Genomic DNA, 15834 nt, shown 5'->3' with positions numbered 1-15834 from the left:
CTTTCTGGTGGGGTGACAGCATCTCTGTCCTGTGTTGTAGGATGCCAAGGGGATCAATGACACGATGATTGTGGAGTGGGACATCCTGGCTTTCAATGGCATCATCCATGCGATTGCAGAGCCGCTGCGGATCCCGCCGCCCATCCCGCAGCTTGGTCAGGTGAGCGCCCGAGGGCACGAACGGGGGAGGAAGGTGCCGAGGCAGCCGGCGAGGGGAGAGGCGGCGGCCCGGCCTGTCCCGGCGCGGCGGGAGGTGGGTGGGCTGCCCGCGGTCACGGCGTGGGGGGCTGCGGCGGGATCCCCCCCCCGGGGGTGCCGTAACCGGGCCGCTGGTTTCTGACGCAGGTGAACGGCGCGGCGAAGGCCTCGGGCTCCGCGGCCGCAGCGACGCTGTGGGCGCTGTGCGCGGCGGGGGCGCTGGCTGCCGCGGCCGGCGGCGCCTATTACTGCGTGAAGAGGCGGCGGCGGGCGGAGCAGTTCGGGTATTCTCAGGCGAGTGGAGCCCGGCGGCCTTGTGGGGCGGGGGCGGGGGGATGGCGCCGAGGGGCAGCCACGCGTGGGCGGGACACGAATGGGGGTGGCGGGGGGGCTGCGCTGAGGGGAGGGCGCGCTCCGCCCGCGCGGCAGGGGGCGGCCGAGGGCCAGGCCCGCCCCGCCCATCCCGCGCCCCCCCCCCTTCGCAGGCGGACCTGCGCGCGGACGAGGAGGAGGAGGAGGAGGGGGCGGTGCCGTCGCCGCAGGAGGAGGAGCAGCGCGCGGTCCCGCGCGCCGCCCGGCCCCGCCACCAGCGGCCGCTCGTTGCCATCCCCAACCCGCTCTACGGCGGCCACGCCCCCGACTACGAGCCGCTGCACGTGAGCACCGCCCCGCCCCGCCCCGCCCCTCGCCGCGCGCTGCCGGGCTGACCTCGCCCCTCTCCCGCAGGGCTCGCTCCTGGCCGACGCCGACGGCCGCGCGCTCCTGCTCTGAGGGGCCGCGGCCGCCGCCGCCGCCGCCGCCGCCCGGGAAAGAAGGAGCCGCCTCAGCGCTGCCGGGCTGCCCTCACCGCTCAGCCCCCGGCCCCGCACCCGCCCCGCCTGCGCCCTCCTCGCCCACGGCCACCAGCCTGGCTGTGGGACAGCCCCGGGGGCACGGCTGCGCTCTCGCCTACCCTCGCACTCTGCCATCGGGACACAGCAGTTCGTCACCACTCCCCACATCCCCCCCCCTTTTGCTCCATCCTGCCTGCACGGTGATCCTGAGGGGCACAAACTGCTCAGGCACCCACCCCAAGCTAGGTCATGGTCGTGCACCCAGACACCAGCACCCACGGCTGGAAGGGAACAGAGACAAGCATCACCCCTGCAGTGAGTTGGTTAGTCGGTTAGTTACGCATGCTGCAGGCTTTTATTGAGTCTCCACACTACACACAGCACAATGACATCAGATGCCACACACACATACTACAACCATTCGGTTAGAGCAGCGATTGTTTAGGTCACTGAGTTGAGTGCAAGGCATCTTAAAAGTTGGCCCCAGGCTGGCACATAGCATAAAGACAAGTCAGGGACACAAGTGCCAGACTGAGGGGCAAGAGTGGCACAGCGCTGGGGAGGAAGGTGCAGGAGAGACTGGGGGGGGTGTGTATGTGTGTATCTCACCGAGGGTTACTGACACACACTGTACTTCACCTTTCTCTGAGGAGCTTCCTGGCAGAGGACCCTCCACACCACCTTGGTTCCTCTCCCTCAGCTGCCTCCGCATTGACAACGCTCAGCCCAGACGGCAGTTGCCACAGCCCAGTGCTCACAAGCAAGCCCTGCCTGCCCCCCTGCTCATCCCCAGCCTCCCCCGTGAACCGACAGCCCTTCCCAGCCACACAGACACACGGTGCAGCCCCGAGCACCATCGCACCCACTCAGCAGTCACTCACCCCTTTCCTTGCCCACTCACAGCCAGACCCAACCCAAGACGCATGTCCATTCTCTGTTCCCTCTCTCGTACCTGTCACCTCAACACCACCTGCCCCCGCAAGCAAGCTGGCACTGGCACCCTTGTTGCCATCTGCAAATGGTGCTGCAATGAGGGGAGGAGGTGGTGGACCAAGGTACCCACCTTCTCCCGAGCCTGCACCAAGCCCTCTGCCTTCAACCCCGCACCAACCGGCCCTGCATGTCTCTCCCTTGAAAGCAGCTGCATCACTCGCCTCCCACGTGCTTTGGGGCCCTCACAGACCACCCCCCCACCTACACCTCTTACCCCTTCATCCCCTAGCCCTGGCTTCTCACACACCCCGCTTGCTGACGGCATGATCTTCTGTTTCCCAGGGCCAGGCAGCAGGAAGGTGCCACAAACTCAACCCCCCCTACTCACCTAACTGCCCCCCTTCACCCCTCCCCGGCGCCCTGCCTGCCCCTCGGGGCACTCACAAGCCTGGCCAAAACCCACACAGCCCCCAGCCAGGCAAAGCACCGACCTTCTGCCCCTCACATCCTAACGTAGCTCTGGCTGACCTGGGTCTTCAGGCCGACACTCCTGTCCCCAGTGCTCTGGCATCACTATTGCCACCTTTCCTCTTCTCCTCAGGAGGCACAACAACTGTCACACCCCCCCAGGACATCCTCACCAGCCCCTCCCTACGCCTCAGGCCACAGCCCAGCACACACAGCTGGAAGGCCACCACCTCTGCTCGCACCCCTGCCCCTTCCCTAAAGGCTGGACACGTCCCTCTGCAAGTCACAACTGACCATACCGCAGCAATTGCCAAAATAGCAATGTCACATGGCACCAAACCCAAAAAGTACTGACGGTGTATAGCCCTAAGCTCACTCAAAAAACAGGCTCATCACCAAACACTTATTTTCAGCCCTTCTAACCTCACACAGAACTTGCACATCCTGCACATTTAACTAAGTTACCTTCCCGAGGGCCGCTGGTACCAGTAACACCGCTGATGCTCTGGCGTCCGTGATGCTGTCACTGATGGGCTTCACTGGTCGCCCCGTTAGCAGCCCTGTCCCCTCCCTGTCCGCCCGCGGGATCACTCGCGCTGTAGTTCCCACGGATCTTGGGTCAGCTACCACCCTGACACACCTTGTCACACCTCGCCTGGGACGCCGCGCTGCACTCCCAGCACTGCAGACACAGGACTCCACTTCTGAGCCCCTTCTCTGGGCACAGAGCAGGGAGCAGCAGCTTCCCCCCACCCCACCTCCCCAGCACTGGCTCTCCAGCACCTGTACTACAGAAGCACCCGTCCTCTGTCCAGTCTCAACGCAGCTCAGGGAAAGGGATGGAGCCAGTGAAGGGGAAAAAAAAAAAAAAACAACAAAAAAAACAATAAACACACCATCTACACACATACGTAAGTGTCAAACGCCCTTTAGTGGTAGACAGAGGTGCTGCTGGCCGAGCAGCCTGGCCCCACGTGCAGACTTGCACTGTGCTGGTGCCCTCACCGGATATGCACCATCTCCTCCAGGAAGGGGGTTTTCATGCAGCCTGTGCAGAGCTGATCCATCCAGAGTGGAGCCTCATGCTGCAGAGGGGTGCGCCGGGGGTAGAAGGTGAAATTCACGTCGTAGTTCAGCAGGCAGCTGATGGAAGCCATGTAGATATCGGAGAACCGCACCAGCCGTCGGGAGAAGTACGTGGGGTTGTGGAAGGTGCGGAAGATGCTTCCAAACTGGGGGTTGAACAGGTTCTTTGTCAGTGACCTGAGAGGAAAGAGATGGTGCTCTAGATAAGAGGCCAGGGTCCCACGTTCCTCCTCCAATCCCTCAGCCCTGGGCCCCCCCACTCCCAAAAGAGGGTTTGGGATCACCCTAGGTACCCTAAGCCCGGGGCTGCGATGCAGACCAGTCCCTCTGCAGCAAGACTGGTGGATATTCACCACACTCTTCATCTTCTTTGTTGCTTTGCTGCCATACCTGTTACAGGCAGGGACCCACCAGCAGTGCCAAGTGACACCAAGGAAGACCACAGGCCAACAGCTGCAGCACCACTGTTCCCCAAACGGGTCACAAACCAGACCCAGTGTAGGCCTGGGAGCCCCTGAGGGACCTCAGGAGCAAGGGGGACAACACGCACCTGATCTCCTGACGTTCCTTCATCCATTCCAGCAATACTTGTTTTGACTCCGCATCCTGGTACATCTGCAAAGACAAGCGCCCCGCTGTGTCAGTCCTGCAGGCCACACCTCAGCTCCTCCCCCTTTCCACTGTAACAAATCCACAAGTCTACTCCACCAGGAGGAGGATGAGATATTTTTGACAGCACAGGCAGGATGGTCCGTCCCTCAATTCCCATGCTCAGCCCAAAACACAAAGTCAGAAGGCAGCATATTCCCCGTCCTGCCCAGACAGGAGCTGTTTACCTGCATTCTCTCTAGTAGCCCTGTCAGAGCTTGCTGCCAGGTCAGGGAGTGCATGTACTGCTCTGTGTTTATGATCCGAATCTCCGTCTCCAGTTCGGGAACGATGGCTCCAGTCCTCCAGCCGTGACGCAGCATGAGGTCCTAGAGGTCAGGGTGAAAAAACAACTGAGAATTCAACAAAGTTTGAAAGCCAAACACAACCCCTTTTCCTAGAAGAGTAGTCTGTTCCCTTTACAGATTCTCAGGGGACAGGCAACCACAGCCCATGCCAGGTCATGCCAGTAACAGCCATCTCCTGGCCCCCAGAATCAGATGCGTGAAGGACCTAGAAATACGAGATCTACCCAAACTGCTCTCAAATTCACAGCCCAGCAGATGTTCTCTACCCACAGAAAATACCTCAGACACCCTTTCTCCACTGCTTGCTTCTGCCTGATAGCAGCATGTGGATGCTACGTGTGTCCCAAAGTTCGCAGCCTGCAGAGCACCCAGCAGAGCGTAGTGGAGACCTGAGCACTCAGGTCAGGGCCCCGCCTTACACTGCAACACAGCTGCAACCGCAACAGTCACGCAGGCTCGCTCCCACCTCCCTGGAGAGTAGAGACCTTTCCACTTACCGCAAGGTCGCTGTACAGGTGGTCACCAAAGTAGAGCACTTTGGACCCACGCCAGCCTGTCAGCCTCAGAAAATCGAAGAGGTTACCCTGCAAGTAGAAGGAGCACAGAGAGAAACAGGGTTACAGGTCAAACGCCTCCAACCGCATGGCACTGCACTGGGCAGCCGCCCCAGCGGCGCTGCTAATGCAACCTTACTGCATGCAGCTGTGAGCACTCTCATGAGACGTCAACCTGCTCACTCCCCCACCATCCAAACCCAGATGTTCCTGTCCTTCCCCACCTTATTTCACTTTCTTCCCACATGACAACCCTCCTGTACATCCCTCAACTTTTCTTAGGCTACAGAAGAAGTCAGAAATTCTTCCGAACCCAGTAGGCAATTCAGGGGAAGGTCTGTGATCTAGGGCACAGCAAGTCAAGAGCATACATGGACTAAAAAGGCAACACAAGGAGGCAGTTTAGAGGCCAAAAGTGAAAGACATCAAAATTAGAAAAGCCCCAGTGCTGGCCAGAAAGAGCCCCGGGTGTTCTGGGTTTAGAAGTTGCTGGGATCAGGTGATAGATTTCACCTCCCAGGGTTCATCAGAGGTAAGGTGAGCACCATTAAGCAAGGCTTTCGGAGTCAGGAGCACTCGAGGCTGTTCTTACATCACTGACCACCATCCCAATCCAAAGCATTAACAACACCCACATGTTCACAGGAATTGCTTAACCAGGCAGCTTGGGTACATTCACAACTAAGTAAAACAAACCAAACCCCAAAGCACCAGCACAGGGCAGCTTTCAAGGCTTTCCAAACATCCGTCACATACAGAGGAGACTTCAGGGACCCCCCTTCCATCTCCACACAAGTTTTCCACATGAGTCACAACAGAAATAAAACCCACTAGGAAAGGAAAAGGCCCCACCAACGCCAGCAGACTAGACTGTGCCAGCACAAGCAGTCAATGCAAGCCTGCGAGCCACTCGGCAGCAATCTCTCCAGCCAGTCTCCAGCACCAGGAAAGAGCGACCGTGCCTACCCAACAGCACCGGCCCGGACAGAAAATCCCCCAAACACAAGCCAGTTCCCACAACAGCCTGCAGCCCTGACTCTGGTCACTGGCAACATGTTGTATGCACTGCAAAGGGTGCCCGGAACCAGAGTGCTGGGCCCCCTGTTGCTGTGGCATCACTGGAGCTGTGCAGACTTCCCTTAACGGCACGGAAACACGGAGCCAGGCAGGCCCCTGCATTTCTGGGACACGACATCTCTCCTCCTCGCTTGAGGGTTGCTGAGGAAGCCACTGGCAGAGCAGGGAAACGGACGACACAGCCTCAGGAGGACGATGGTCCTTTCACTGTGCTGCGGACACCTCAAACAGCAGTGGGCCTGACAACCAGGAAACTTGTGCATGGACCTGCTAAGCGACCGCCAGGAGCTGGCTGTCCTCCTCCCCTCCTGAGATCGCAGACTAAGGGGAGGGATGGGAGTATATACTTTGATATAGACGTGGGAGTATATATCAGAAAGGAGGGATTGGGGGGTCATCACTTGAACTTCCCAGTCCCCAGTGCAAAACACGGATCCCTGAGGCCCCGTTCGTACGAGATACCCACAGCACAACGACCGTACAGCTGTGCTTCAGGGGACAGGAACAACTCAACTCAGAGGCTGCTAGCAACATCACCAGCACAGCAAGGTCCATGGCCACCAACACTTGCCGGAAGGCAGCATATTGTGGCACTCCAAGAAACCAAAAATGCTGGGGACTACAACCAGGATACACTGTCACATCCCAAGAACCACAGTTAAGCAACAACCCTGATGCAGTCGGATGAACACTGTGGTGGGGAAGAACTGGAGAGGAACCCAAAATCTTACCCATCCCTCCTTCCTCCCTCATCTCTCCCTCAATGAACCATTCACTTGGGTGAGCAGCCTGTGGCCACAAGATTTAAGCGGTCAAGAGCAGGATTTAATTCAGCAATAAAAAAGGTGCACCTTTTCAACTGAGAGAACTGTTAAGCCACTGGGAAAGTTTGCCCACTGGAGAGGGACTCTGTAGGAGTTCTACTTGCATGTTCCCAGCTCCTAGCTCTTGGCAGAGGATAGGACACCAGCAGAGCACTTTGACAGACCCACTGGCCAGGCCAGAGGCTTTCCAACAGCACTACACAAGGACATGACCTACTTTTCTACCACAGGTCAGGTCTCAGCTACTTGACCACAATCTCACTAAGTTTCTTCCCGTGGGATTGGACAGCTCACATAACCAAGAACAAACCGTCCTAAAGCCAGAGGCAACTTGTTCTCAGGGGACGGACCAGCTGCAAGAGGAACACCCCAAGGCAGCAAGTTCACCAGAGTCACAGCCCATCCTTTGGAAGGGGAGATGTGAGCCAGGCTTTGTACCCTATTTGATCACCCTTGTTTCTCTATTCCCTCCTCCACCAGTCTGCCTTTTCCAACCTCGTGGGGGACAATTTGGGGTGAGGTGGAAGATCTTTGCCTATACATCACATTGCAGAGGGCTCTGCCTTCTTAACCTGAACTACCACACTCTTGGGAGCCTCTCTAGGACAAAACTTTCAGGACCAGGACACCAGAAGAGCCAAGGGAAAACTGCACTATCAGCCACGCTAGATAATGTCAGAACAGAGCTCCTAGGGTGAAGGTTTCCTTGCACGCTGAGGCAGGGAGCATTCACTGACCCCTGTTACACATGCAGAGGATGTTTCCCTCTTATCCCTTCTCACACAAACAGGGCAGCCGCAGGGCAAAACTCAGCCTGGAAGAGATAAGTCAGCACAGGTCCTGCTGGGCAGAAAGACAAGCACCTGACACCCTAAGTTAACTGGCCCTGCTCTGCCCTTTCCCTCCTTGTCCCTGTCCCTCCACCTCTAATGCCAAGCCCAGTTGAGCTGGCTGCAATACCTCACTCCCACGACACACCTTTCTGAAGCCTGACGTACACAGAGCTGGGTAGGAAACGGTTTCAGAGCTGCAGACAAGAAGTTTTCTTTTTATACTTTATTTCAGCTCTACCTCCTGCAACTGTAAAAAGCTGCGATTGCCGGGACAGCAGCCTTTTCTACACCCGGCATGAAGCATCTCTCACCATTCTCAGAGGTCAGTCTCTTGCCCGCCGACAGCCCTGACAAGGCCCATGTTGCCTTCCTCATATAGGAGAAGACCCTTTATTCTAATGCTTACATCCCAGCAGAAGCTGAAAGACTTTTCAGAGGCATGCCAATCGCAAGGCTATTGCTCCGCAGCATGCCAAGAAACATGCTGAAAGCATTTAGGGGGGCCGGTGTCCCTCCCACCAGGCCAGCAAGAGCTCTGCACGTGGGCAGAGGGCATCTCTCACTGCCACCAGCCAGCGCAGCACACACAGCCTCGAGTGTGTCTTCTTACAAATGCCCTCTATCACAGGCACTCCTTTCAAGGACTTCCATTTTTCACTTTTCAAAGTGACCTATAAAAGAACCCATCATTTTCCCCCACCCTGACTAAGCAGATTTTCCTGTTTTCCAGTGACTTCCAGGCTTTTCCAGGGACTTCCAAAACTGCAGGTATCTTATAAGTGCCCACCGTTTCAGACTCTTGCTTCATAGCCCTTGTGCACCCACTCACTTTACCTCTTTGTAGATCTTTCCTTTCTCCAGCTGGTTTATTTTGTCCCACTGCAGTGAGCCTTTATCATCCAGTTTTCGAAAAGGTCTGGAAAAAAAAAAAAAAAAAAGGGGCGAGATGTCAACCTCTTTTGATTTTTAGTGATTGTCACCCAGCAACCACATTTGAATCAGAAAACTTGCTTATCTATGTAACAACTCATAATAAAAGCTCTATGTGAGAAGTGACCGTCTGGGTCTCCTGCACAATCTTCTCAGGGGAAGAGAAAGTGTGAGAGGGAAATATCTTTTCAAAATGCTTCCATTAACCGTAACTGTTCCATGCCAATATCCCCTACAACTCTTCTTGCTTTTCAGATACAAAGAAGAGGAAAATAATCATAATAATAAAGACTCGCTCTGAAATGCTAAGGCCAGGAGGACTTTGCCATGAAACTCTTTGTGTCCTGTTCCAGTCTGGCTATGCCCCAGCCCAACACAGACTGTGGAATGTCTTAATAGGATAAGGCAGTCTCCATGCTGATCTCGGCAGCTGACCTGAGCTGGCTCCTGTTGTTCCTGAGCACTTGCCTGATTACCTTCCACTTGGACAGAAGCAGGAAAACAAGGCTTAAGTTAATTGACCCCCATGAACATTCACGCTTGATGGGAACATTGCCCCCTCTTGGGATAGGAGTTCCAAACTGTGAGCTCTGGGATCAAAAGCGTTGGTATGAAGTTGCTCCTGCTACAAGCAGAGCACAGTCTCATCCAGAAGCATTGTGTGATCCCGAGCTGCCACAGGGCAGAAGGAATCCAGTTGCCCAGCATGAACTCTACAGCCTACCTGGGCAAGGGGCTCCTCAACCACAAGTTGTCTCCAGTGCACACCTGCATTTTCCCTCAGAAAAAGCACTCCACAGTTCATTACAGCTCACCATCAGGAGCTTCCCCTCACCTTGGCTGCATGGGCCATGCCATTCCACCGGCCCCCTACATGAGGGGACCTTAGGCACCAAGCAGCCATAAGGTTTTATCTGCTAGAGGCCCAGATCATCCAGGCTCCAGGCTCCATTTGTAAGACACTTCACCTACATGCCATGAAGAAAACCTTTATCAGGTCAGCACAGCATATAAAGCCATTTTGTAGGTTTATGTAGCCTGGGAAACAGGGAAAGAAAATACATAAAAAGGAAAAAATAAACCTCTCCCTCAGGGGCAGTAATTCCTGGTCAGTCATAACTCGAGGCAACAAAGCAGACACACGTTCCCAAAGAGAATAATCCAAAGAGCCAAGTAAGGACAGCAGTTTGCCTATTAGCTAGTCCCTTGGCAGCTCCTAACTGACCACAAAACCCAGCCACCACGTACAAAGGCTTCCACAGCTGACAATTACCAAACAGCATGCATCCAGTAACTAAAAAAAAAAAAAAGGAAAAAAGAAAAAAGAAAAAAACAAAACCACATAGATATTTGCTGTGGGGAACAGGAAAAGGAAAAATTTACATCTCCTGTGTTTTCATCTCCTCAGAGAGTATCCGAGAGGACAACCGAAAGCTGGGTCCTACTGGACCTATATTATGCTTAGAAAACCACTACTCTCTTGGAATGTAGAAGAAGCCATTTCCTTCAGGGAAGAGCGCCCAAAACCTCAGGCCCACACGCAGCAGCACAGTATTGCCCCAGGACACGTACTTCCTCCGATCAGTGAAGAAGTTGGGCTTGTCAGCTTGTACAATGACCATGTCGAATAAATCTCGCCAGTTCTTGCCAACCATGTGTTTCATTCCTTTGTCCCTAAGGGCAAAGGAACAGAAAAGTTAATAGATCCAGTACTCTTTTTCACCCAACACCGCATCTTTACAACAGTCTGTCCTAAATTTTTTCTTACTTCAGTAACAAAGAAAGCAGAGTGAATTGTGAATCCCCCAAGGCTGTCTCATTGCATGGAGTATTGATGTAGTGCTTTGACCGTCTCAAGCTGTCCCACCCTTTCTCCTGTGCCACAGGAAGTCCAGAGAAGTCTGTGATGCAGCAAAAGCTGCTAGAGACAATCCAAAGTGGCAGCTCTGTAACACTGCGGCCAGGCACAGCCTTGTATCTTCTTTAAAAAGTGAGGGTGAATGATGAGAGCTGTGGGGTGCAATGTTCACCACAGCCGGTTCCCAGAGCACTCTCATGACTATCACCACAAAAACCTCTAGCGTACAACTTTGCTCACAGGAGAGACTGCGCTGCACAGCTCTTGCTGTGCTGTGGTGACCCACTAGTGTGCAATAATGGTACTCACACAAAGCTGAAGGGACTGTTTGTAATGAGGAAGAGTTTCTTTTTGTGGTTCACTAGTCGGTTTAGCACAGCATAGATTTCATCCCCATGCAGAATATACTGTTCTATATCAAAATAAAACAAAAATTGTCAATCAAAAAATTTAGACATGTCATAACCACATTTCTTTAAAAACAAAAACAAACCTATACCCCTAGGGATGCAAAAGGCCTGAGTTAAGTCCATGTCAGGCAGGCAGGTAGTGAACCACCATGGTGACAAAACAGCCTTCCTCATCCTCATCAATCCTATCTAGAGGGAAGAGAAAGACTGAGGAACCGAAACAGCTGGCTGGCAAAAAAGAGGGTTGATACCAAACCATCACAAAAGACACACACAGCCACTCCAGGCCATGCTGCTACCAGGAGCTCACTTTCCCCTGAATGACCAGGAAGCCTTCCCAGACGATGCCTTTGCATGTTCACATCATGCCAAGGACCATCATCCCTCACTTACCAGCTGAAGGAAAACAGAAACACAAGCAATGAGGTAGCTGTTTCCTCCATTAAAATAGATCCTCCACCTGACCCTAAATACCACTTGTTTCTTAATGCAACTCTACCCCTCAGCTGCCCTCAGGCTGCCACAATCAAGTATTTCATTAAGTTCTGTGTCCCCCTCACTCCTGTGACTGCGTGTAGGGCCTACACAGTCATCTTACGCAGAACGCCACATGGTACAAGGCACATCAAAATGGATTTGGCACCAGAGCTCTATTTAACTCACCCATATCTTTTTCAATCCATTTGTACATCACTCCTTTCACATGTACATCTCTAATAGCATCCTAAAGAAAAGGGCAGGGAAAAAAATTTCAGTTTTACATATGGCATTCCTTATTTCCCAGCATGCAAACCTATTGCCACCACTGGGGATCAATACAGTAATGACACATCCCCTGTTCCTGCTGAAGGAACAAAAGCTAGGCAGAGGACCTTGTACAGTGAGACTCGCCAACATTCCAGAAAGAACAACACAGTGACTGGCTCAGCTGATGCAGTACAAGGGGAAAAACCTCAAAACCTATCCATGAAAGCACAACTTCCTTTCTGCTCCTTGAAACCAGCACATGTTAACAAGGCATTCAAGACTGTGCTACTCCAAAACCATTTTACTGCCCCAAAACTGTACTGGCCCAGACACAGCTGGTGTCTGTTCCTCCCTATGCCTGTGGCAGCTCTGCTAAATGTGACCCAAAGGATGGGAGTGTGGCCAAGGCAAACAGCAACAGAGATGAGCATCTATGATTCCAAAATGCTTCCCACAAGCCAAGGAGGGTGACAGCTTCCATCCCCAGATGGCCAGTGGACACAGGCAGAGCAGAAGCCTCCACTAGGAGAGTAAGGGGATTTGCCAAAACAGAGCTGCCCACTTTTTGGAAGAGAGGCAAGTTAAAACAGATATTGTAAATAGCATCCAAATATCCTCTATTTTCCAGGCCAGAGGCCAAGATGCAATGCATTTTTGGACAGACACAACTGAGATTCTTCCAAAGTCTCCATCCAATGAGAAACGCCAGATACACAGAACCATTTCCAGAGCAGCAACATATTTTGCAGTGTTTGCACATGCAAATGGTTGCTTTAACAGTACCATTTTCATCTCTGACAATTTAGACAGGTAAACAAATGCTGCTTTTTCCCAAGACTCTTAAATCCATAACACCACATGTGCTCTTTCAGGAGTTGCCCTTTCAGACGGGATTCCCACGCTTGCCACTGACACTGCTACAGTGACCCTTGCACACAACGCCACACAGTCACCTGGTCTCGTGGCAGTGCTGGTAAAACCTGCTCATCACCCCAAAATTTGTTTCCTTCAAAGATGGGAGAGAACCAGAATTTACAACTTAGATGAGGAATGATGAAGAAGGAGGTGCTATCTCTTCAAAACAGAGTTTTAGAAGTCTCTTTCCACCATTTGGATTTTAATGGTAAAAAGGCACAGGTCACATCTCAAGAGACTGCCTTATTGGAAAGAAACTGAACAAAAAGCAAGAACGCTAACAAGAAAACAACCTTCTCTTGACCAGCACTGCCTAAGCACTAAAATCAAGCAATGCTTTGGATTTGCATCAAAATTACCTTTGCAGAGCAGAGATGCCAGTGAGCTCTTTCCCTAAGCCCCTACCCCTCAAAAAGAAAAGAAAAAAAAAAAAAAAGGGGGCGGGGGGAAGAACTACAAGATTCCTGCAGGTAAAATCTTGGTAGCCTGGGGAGGTATCAAACAGGGCTCAAAACAAGGTAAACTGTACATTCTTACTCGCAAATACAAAGCAACCAAACTGATGACAGGATTACTTGGTTTACATGTCGGCTTCAACTTTTACCATTGCCTCAGGATCTGCCCTTTTGACTCAGTGTCTCTAGCACTCAACCTGCTCCCAAACACAGAGCGGCTGCAGTCAGGATTACCACTAAGAATTACAGAAGGGTGTCAGGTTTAGAAATGTCTTAACCCACTGTGAGCCTGAGTTGTAATAACAGTTGCAGCTACGCAAGTCCTCTCGCACACCTGTCTGTGGAGGCACAGAAGGATCTCTGTCCTCACGTCCGCAAATCATTTCTTTGCACTTGCACTCAGGTACTGCAAAGGGATAAGTTTTGCAAAAAAGCTTGTTTATTCTCATGATAGAGAAGAAAGCAGGTTCTCTTCTGGTGAGAGCACATGACAGTCTCCAACTTTTCAGTATAGATTTCAGGCACTGACACAGATTTTCAGTTGGAGGTCTCTTCTCTGCCTACCTCAGTCCTTGGGACTGACCATATTCCTCAGCAAAGGATGTGAAGACAAGTGCCAGGATTGAGACTCAGGAGTTTTCGGCCTTGAGCACACCATTTGCCCTGTATGGAGTATGTATTAGGCTGTGGTAACCAATCCTCTCAAGATTCCAATTAGAAACACATCCATTTTGACCTCAAAAGTTCAGAAGACACTCCTGACAGAAGGCCTCAGCAATCAGCTGTATTCCCTCTTCCCATTTTCCCCACCCCAAGAGCGAAAACAACTACAACAACTAACACCCTAGAAACATGTTAAGGTCTTGTGGGAAACTGGCTGGTATGCTCTTATCAAGCACTAACAGAAAGTCAGAACGTATGCTGTAATCTGTAGCTGCAGCAAAGGTGACAGGGTGGATTCTTATCACAAAAGCAGCTGCACAGATGTGGTGTTCCATTTCCCTCACAAGACTGTGTGTGTAAGGGCTGCTATGAGTAGGTGAGCATAAGATTCCCACAAGGTACAGATCAAAAACCCCTCTCCATGGAAAAAAGCTTAGCTACCAAGGAAGATGCATCATCTGTCAACAGAAGTCACCCACAGCAGCAACCTCAAGCACTTACATCTGGCCTACAACATTAACTAAGAAGTCACACAGTACCCCCTAACAATGCTGATAATCCCACCAAGCCCTTTCAAATGCCAGGAGTGAAGCTGGAGGGCACAGTTAGCACCGAGGAGTAACTGGCTCTGGAGAGCTAGTCACCCACTGGCAAACATCCCAAAAGGATCAGACTACTCTGTAGATGCAAAGGGAAGGGGAGGATTCTCAGAGCAGGCAAGGGCAGGTGCTTCACAACACTCACTGTATAAAGCAAACTGTTTGGAATGTGGTCAGACCAAGCCTCTTTGAAAAATTAGATATTAACAGGAAAACATAGAGCTTAAAGTCTGCAGAACCAGAAAACATTTACACAAGCTTTGTGACATATTTCCCACAGAAGGACATTCAGCCTAACCAGCCGAGGCACTCCTGCCCTGCAAGAGATAATGTACAGCAACACCAACTCTGTAGTACAGACAGAAACCTAACGTGTTCTGAAAACACAGCTTTGGATATTCCCTGGTAATGCTTTAATCTAGAGAGGCAACAATGCTGTCATATTATGCTCCTCACTAACAGCCCCTTAGGTTTGGGTACTGCAGAGCTCACAGGTGCTAACAAGCCAAGAGCTCACAATTCTGATGTGCGACGAGCTATGCGGCAGTTGGTATTTTACTTACAGATATATCCTTGTAAAGATGCACCTGGTCAAACTCAATGCCATGAGTTATGAAGTAATCAATGACTGAAGAGAGCAGTGTCATTTCAGGAAGAGAAAAAATGTCCATAAACTGCTTAAGTGATGGGCCCTGGAAAGCAAAAAATGAAAGACACACATTAAACAAAAAATACTTAAAAAAAAAAAAAAAGCAGCAAAGCCAACAAACAAATTGGTATCACCCAGTACCATCTGGAAGACATTCCAGGCTAACAGAAACACTAATGTGGAAAGTCCCAGACACTCAGCAAGAAGTTCTCTCTTCTCAACCAAAACACTAACCTAATGCATTAACACTTGACAAGAGAGAAGCTTCTCCTTTCCAAAAAACATTAAACAAACCCGGCATCATTAATACCGTGGGGTGAAGGCAGAGGAAGTGGCGAGTTGGTCCTAGACACTAACTTTTATTTCAGCCCCATGACCTCTGCTTTCCACCTGGCCCCTTGGCATTGACACAGGTGCCAACAGAAGAGAAGCGGCTATGGCCCTTGATGGAGGAGCCCCATTGCTCATCTAAACCAGTCTGTGACACTGGACACATGGGCACCAAAGCTGCTCTAACCACATTCCAGTGAAGTTTCCCACAGCAATGCAAAAATCACTCCAACAGTTTGTCAGTGCCTGCCTGTCCTTGAGTCCTTACAGAAAACCGGAGTGGACATAAAGAAGAAGAAAAAGAACTTCAGCCCACCCAGCAGTCAAGTGGAAATGGACAATTAAATCCCGACCAAGTAATAACTCACCTTGCATTAGGCAAGTTTGCAGCTCTCCCATGGGTTTGCTTTTTTTGTTGCCTATCAATCACAAATCTATCGGCAGGTGAAGAGCCAACTATGGCTCCAGAGAGGCCATCCAGTAAAATAAAGCTTGTTTATTCAGTATGTACCACAT

General features: G+C 51.8%; 2 protein-coding genes across 4 annotated transcripts in view; one reads left to right on the top strand and one right to left on the bottom strand.

The window, feature by feature from the left end:
• The window catches only part of STAB1 (stabilin 1), a 63024-nt gene extending 59684 nt beyond the window's left edge, over positions 1-3340 (top strand). For 2 of the 3 annotated variants that reach the window (XM_042799329.1, XM_042799330.1), the window contains 3 exons: positions 41-160; positions 346-492; positions 684-3340. In XM_042799329.1, coding sequence (XP_042655263.1) covers positions 41-160; positions 346-492; positions 684-905 — 489 coding nt within the window. In that variant the 3' untranslated portion in view covers positions 906-3340. The remainder of the gene's footprint in view (positions 1-40; positions 161-345; positions 493-683) is intronic. The other variant, XM_042799331.1, reaches the window with a different exon arrangement.
• A 4-nt stretch (positions 3341-3344) lies between these two features.
• Positions 3345-15834, bottom strand: part of NT5DC2 (5'-nucleotidase domain containing 2) — a 28471-nt gene continuing 15981 nt past the window's right edge. The window contains exons 6-14 of the mRNA XM_033004611.2: positions 14903-15031; positions 11624-11684; positions 10860-10962; positions 10265-10366; positions 8597-8678; positions 4972-5058; positions 4355-4495; positions 4069-4133; positions 3345-3695 (exon numbers count right to left, since the gene is read on the bottom strand). Of these exons, the coding sequence (XP_032860502.1) occupies positions 3434-3695; positions 4069-4133; positions 4355-4495; positions 4972-5058; positions 8597-8678; positions 10265-10366; positions 10860-10962; positions 11624-11684; positions 14903-15031 (1032 nt within the window). The 3' untranslated portion in view covers positions 3345-3433. The remainder of the gene's footprint in view (positions 3696-4068; positions 4134-4354; positions 4496-4971; positions 5059-8596; positions 8679-10264; positions 10367-10859; positions 10963-11623; positions 11685-14902; positions 15032-15834) is intronic.

The sequence above is a fragment of the Tyto alba genome, unplaced genomic scaffold (assembly GCF_018691265.1).
Source record: "Tyto alba isolate M040663 unplaced genomic scaffold, T.alba_DEE_v4.0 Super-Scaffold_3, whole genome shotgun sequence".
Lineage (NCBI taxonomy): Eukaryota > Metazoa > Chordata > Aves > Strigiformes > Tytonidae > Tyto > Tyto alba.
The sequence above is the reverse complement of the archived record's forward strand: the minus strand, read 5'-3'. Positions and strand labels throughout refer to the sequence as shown.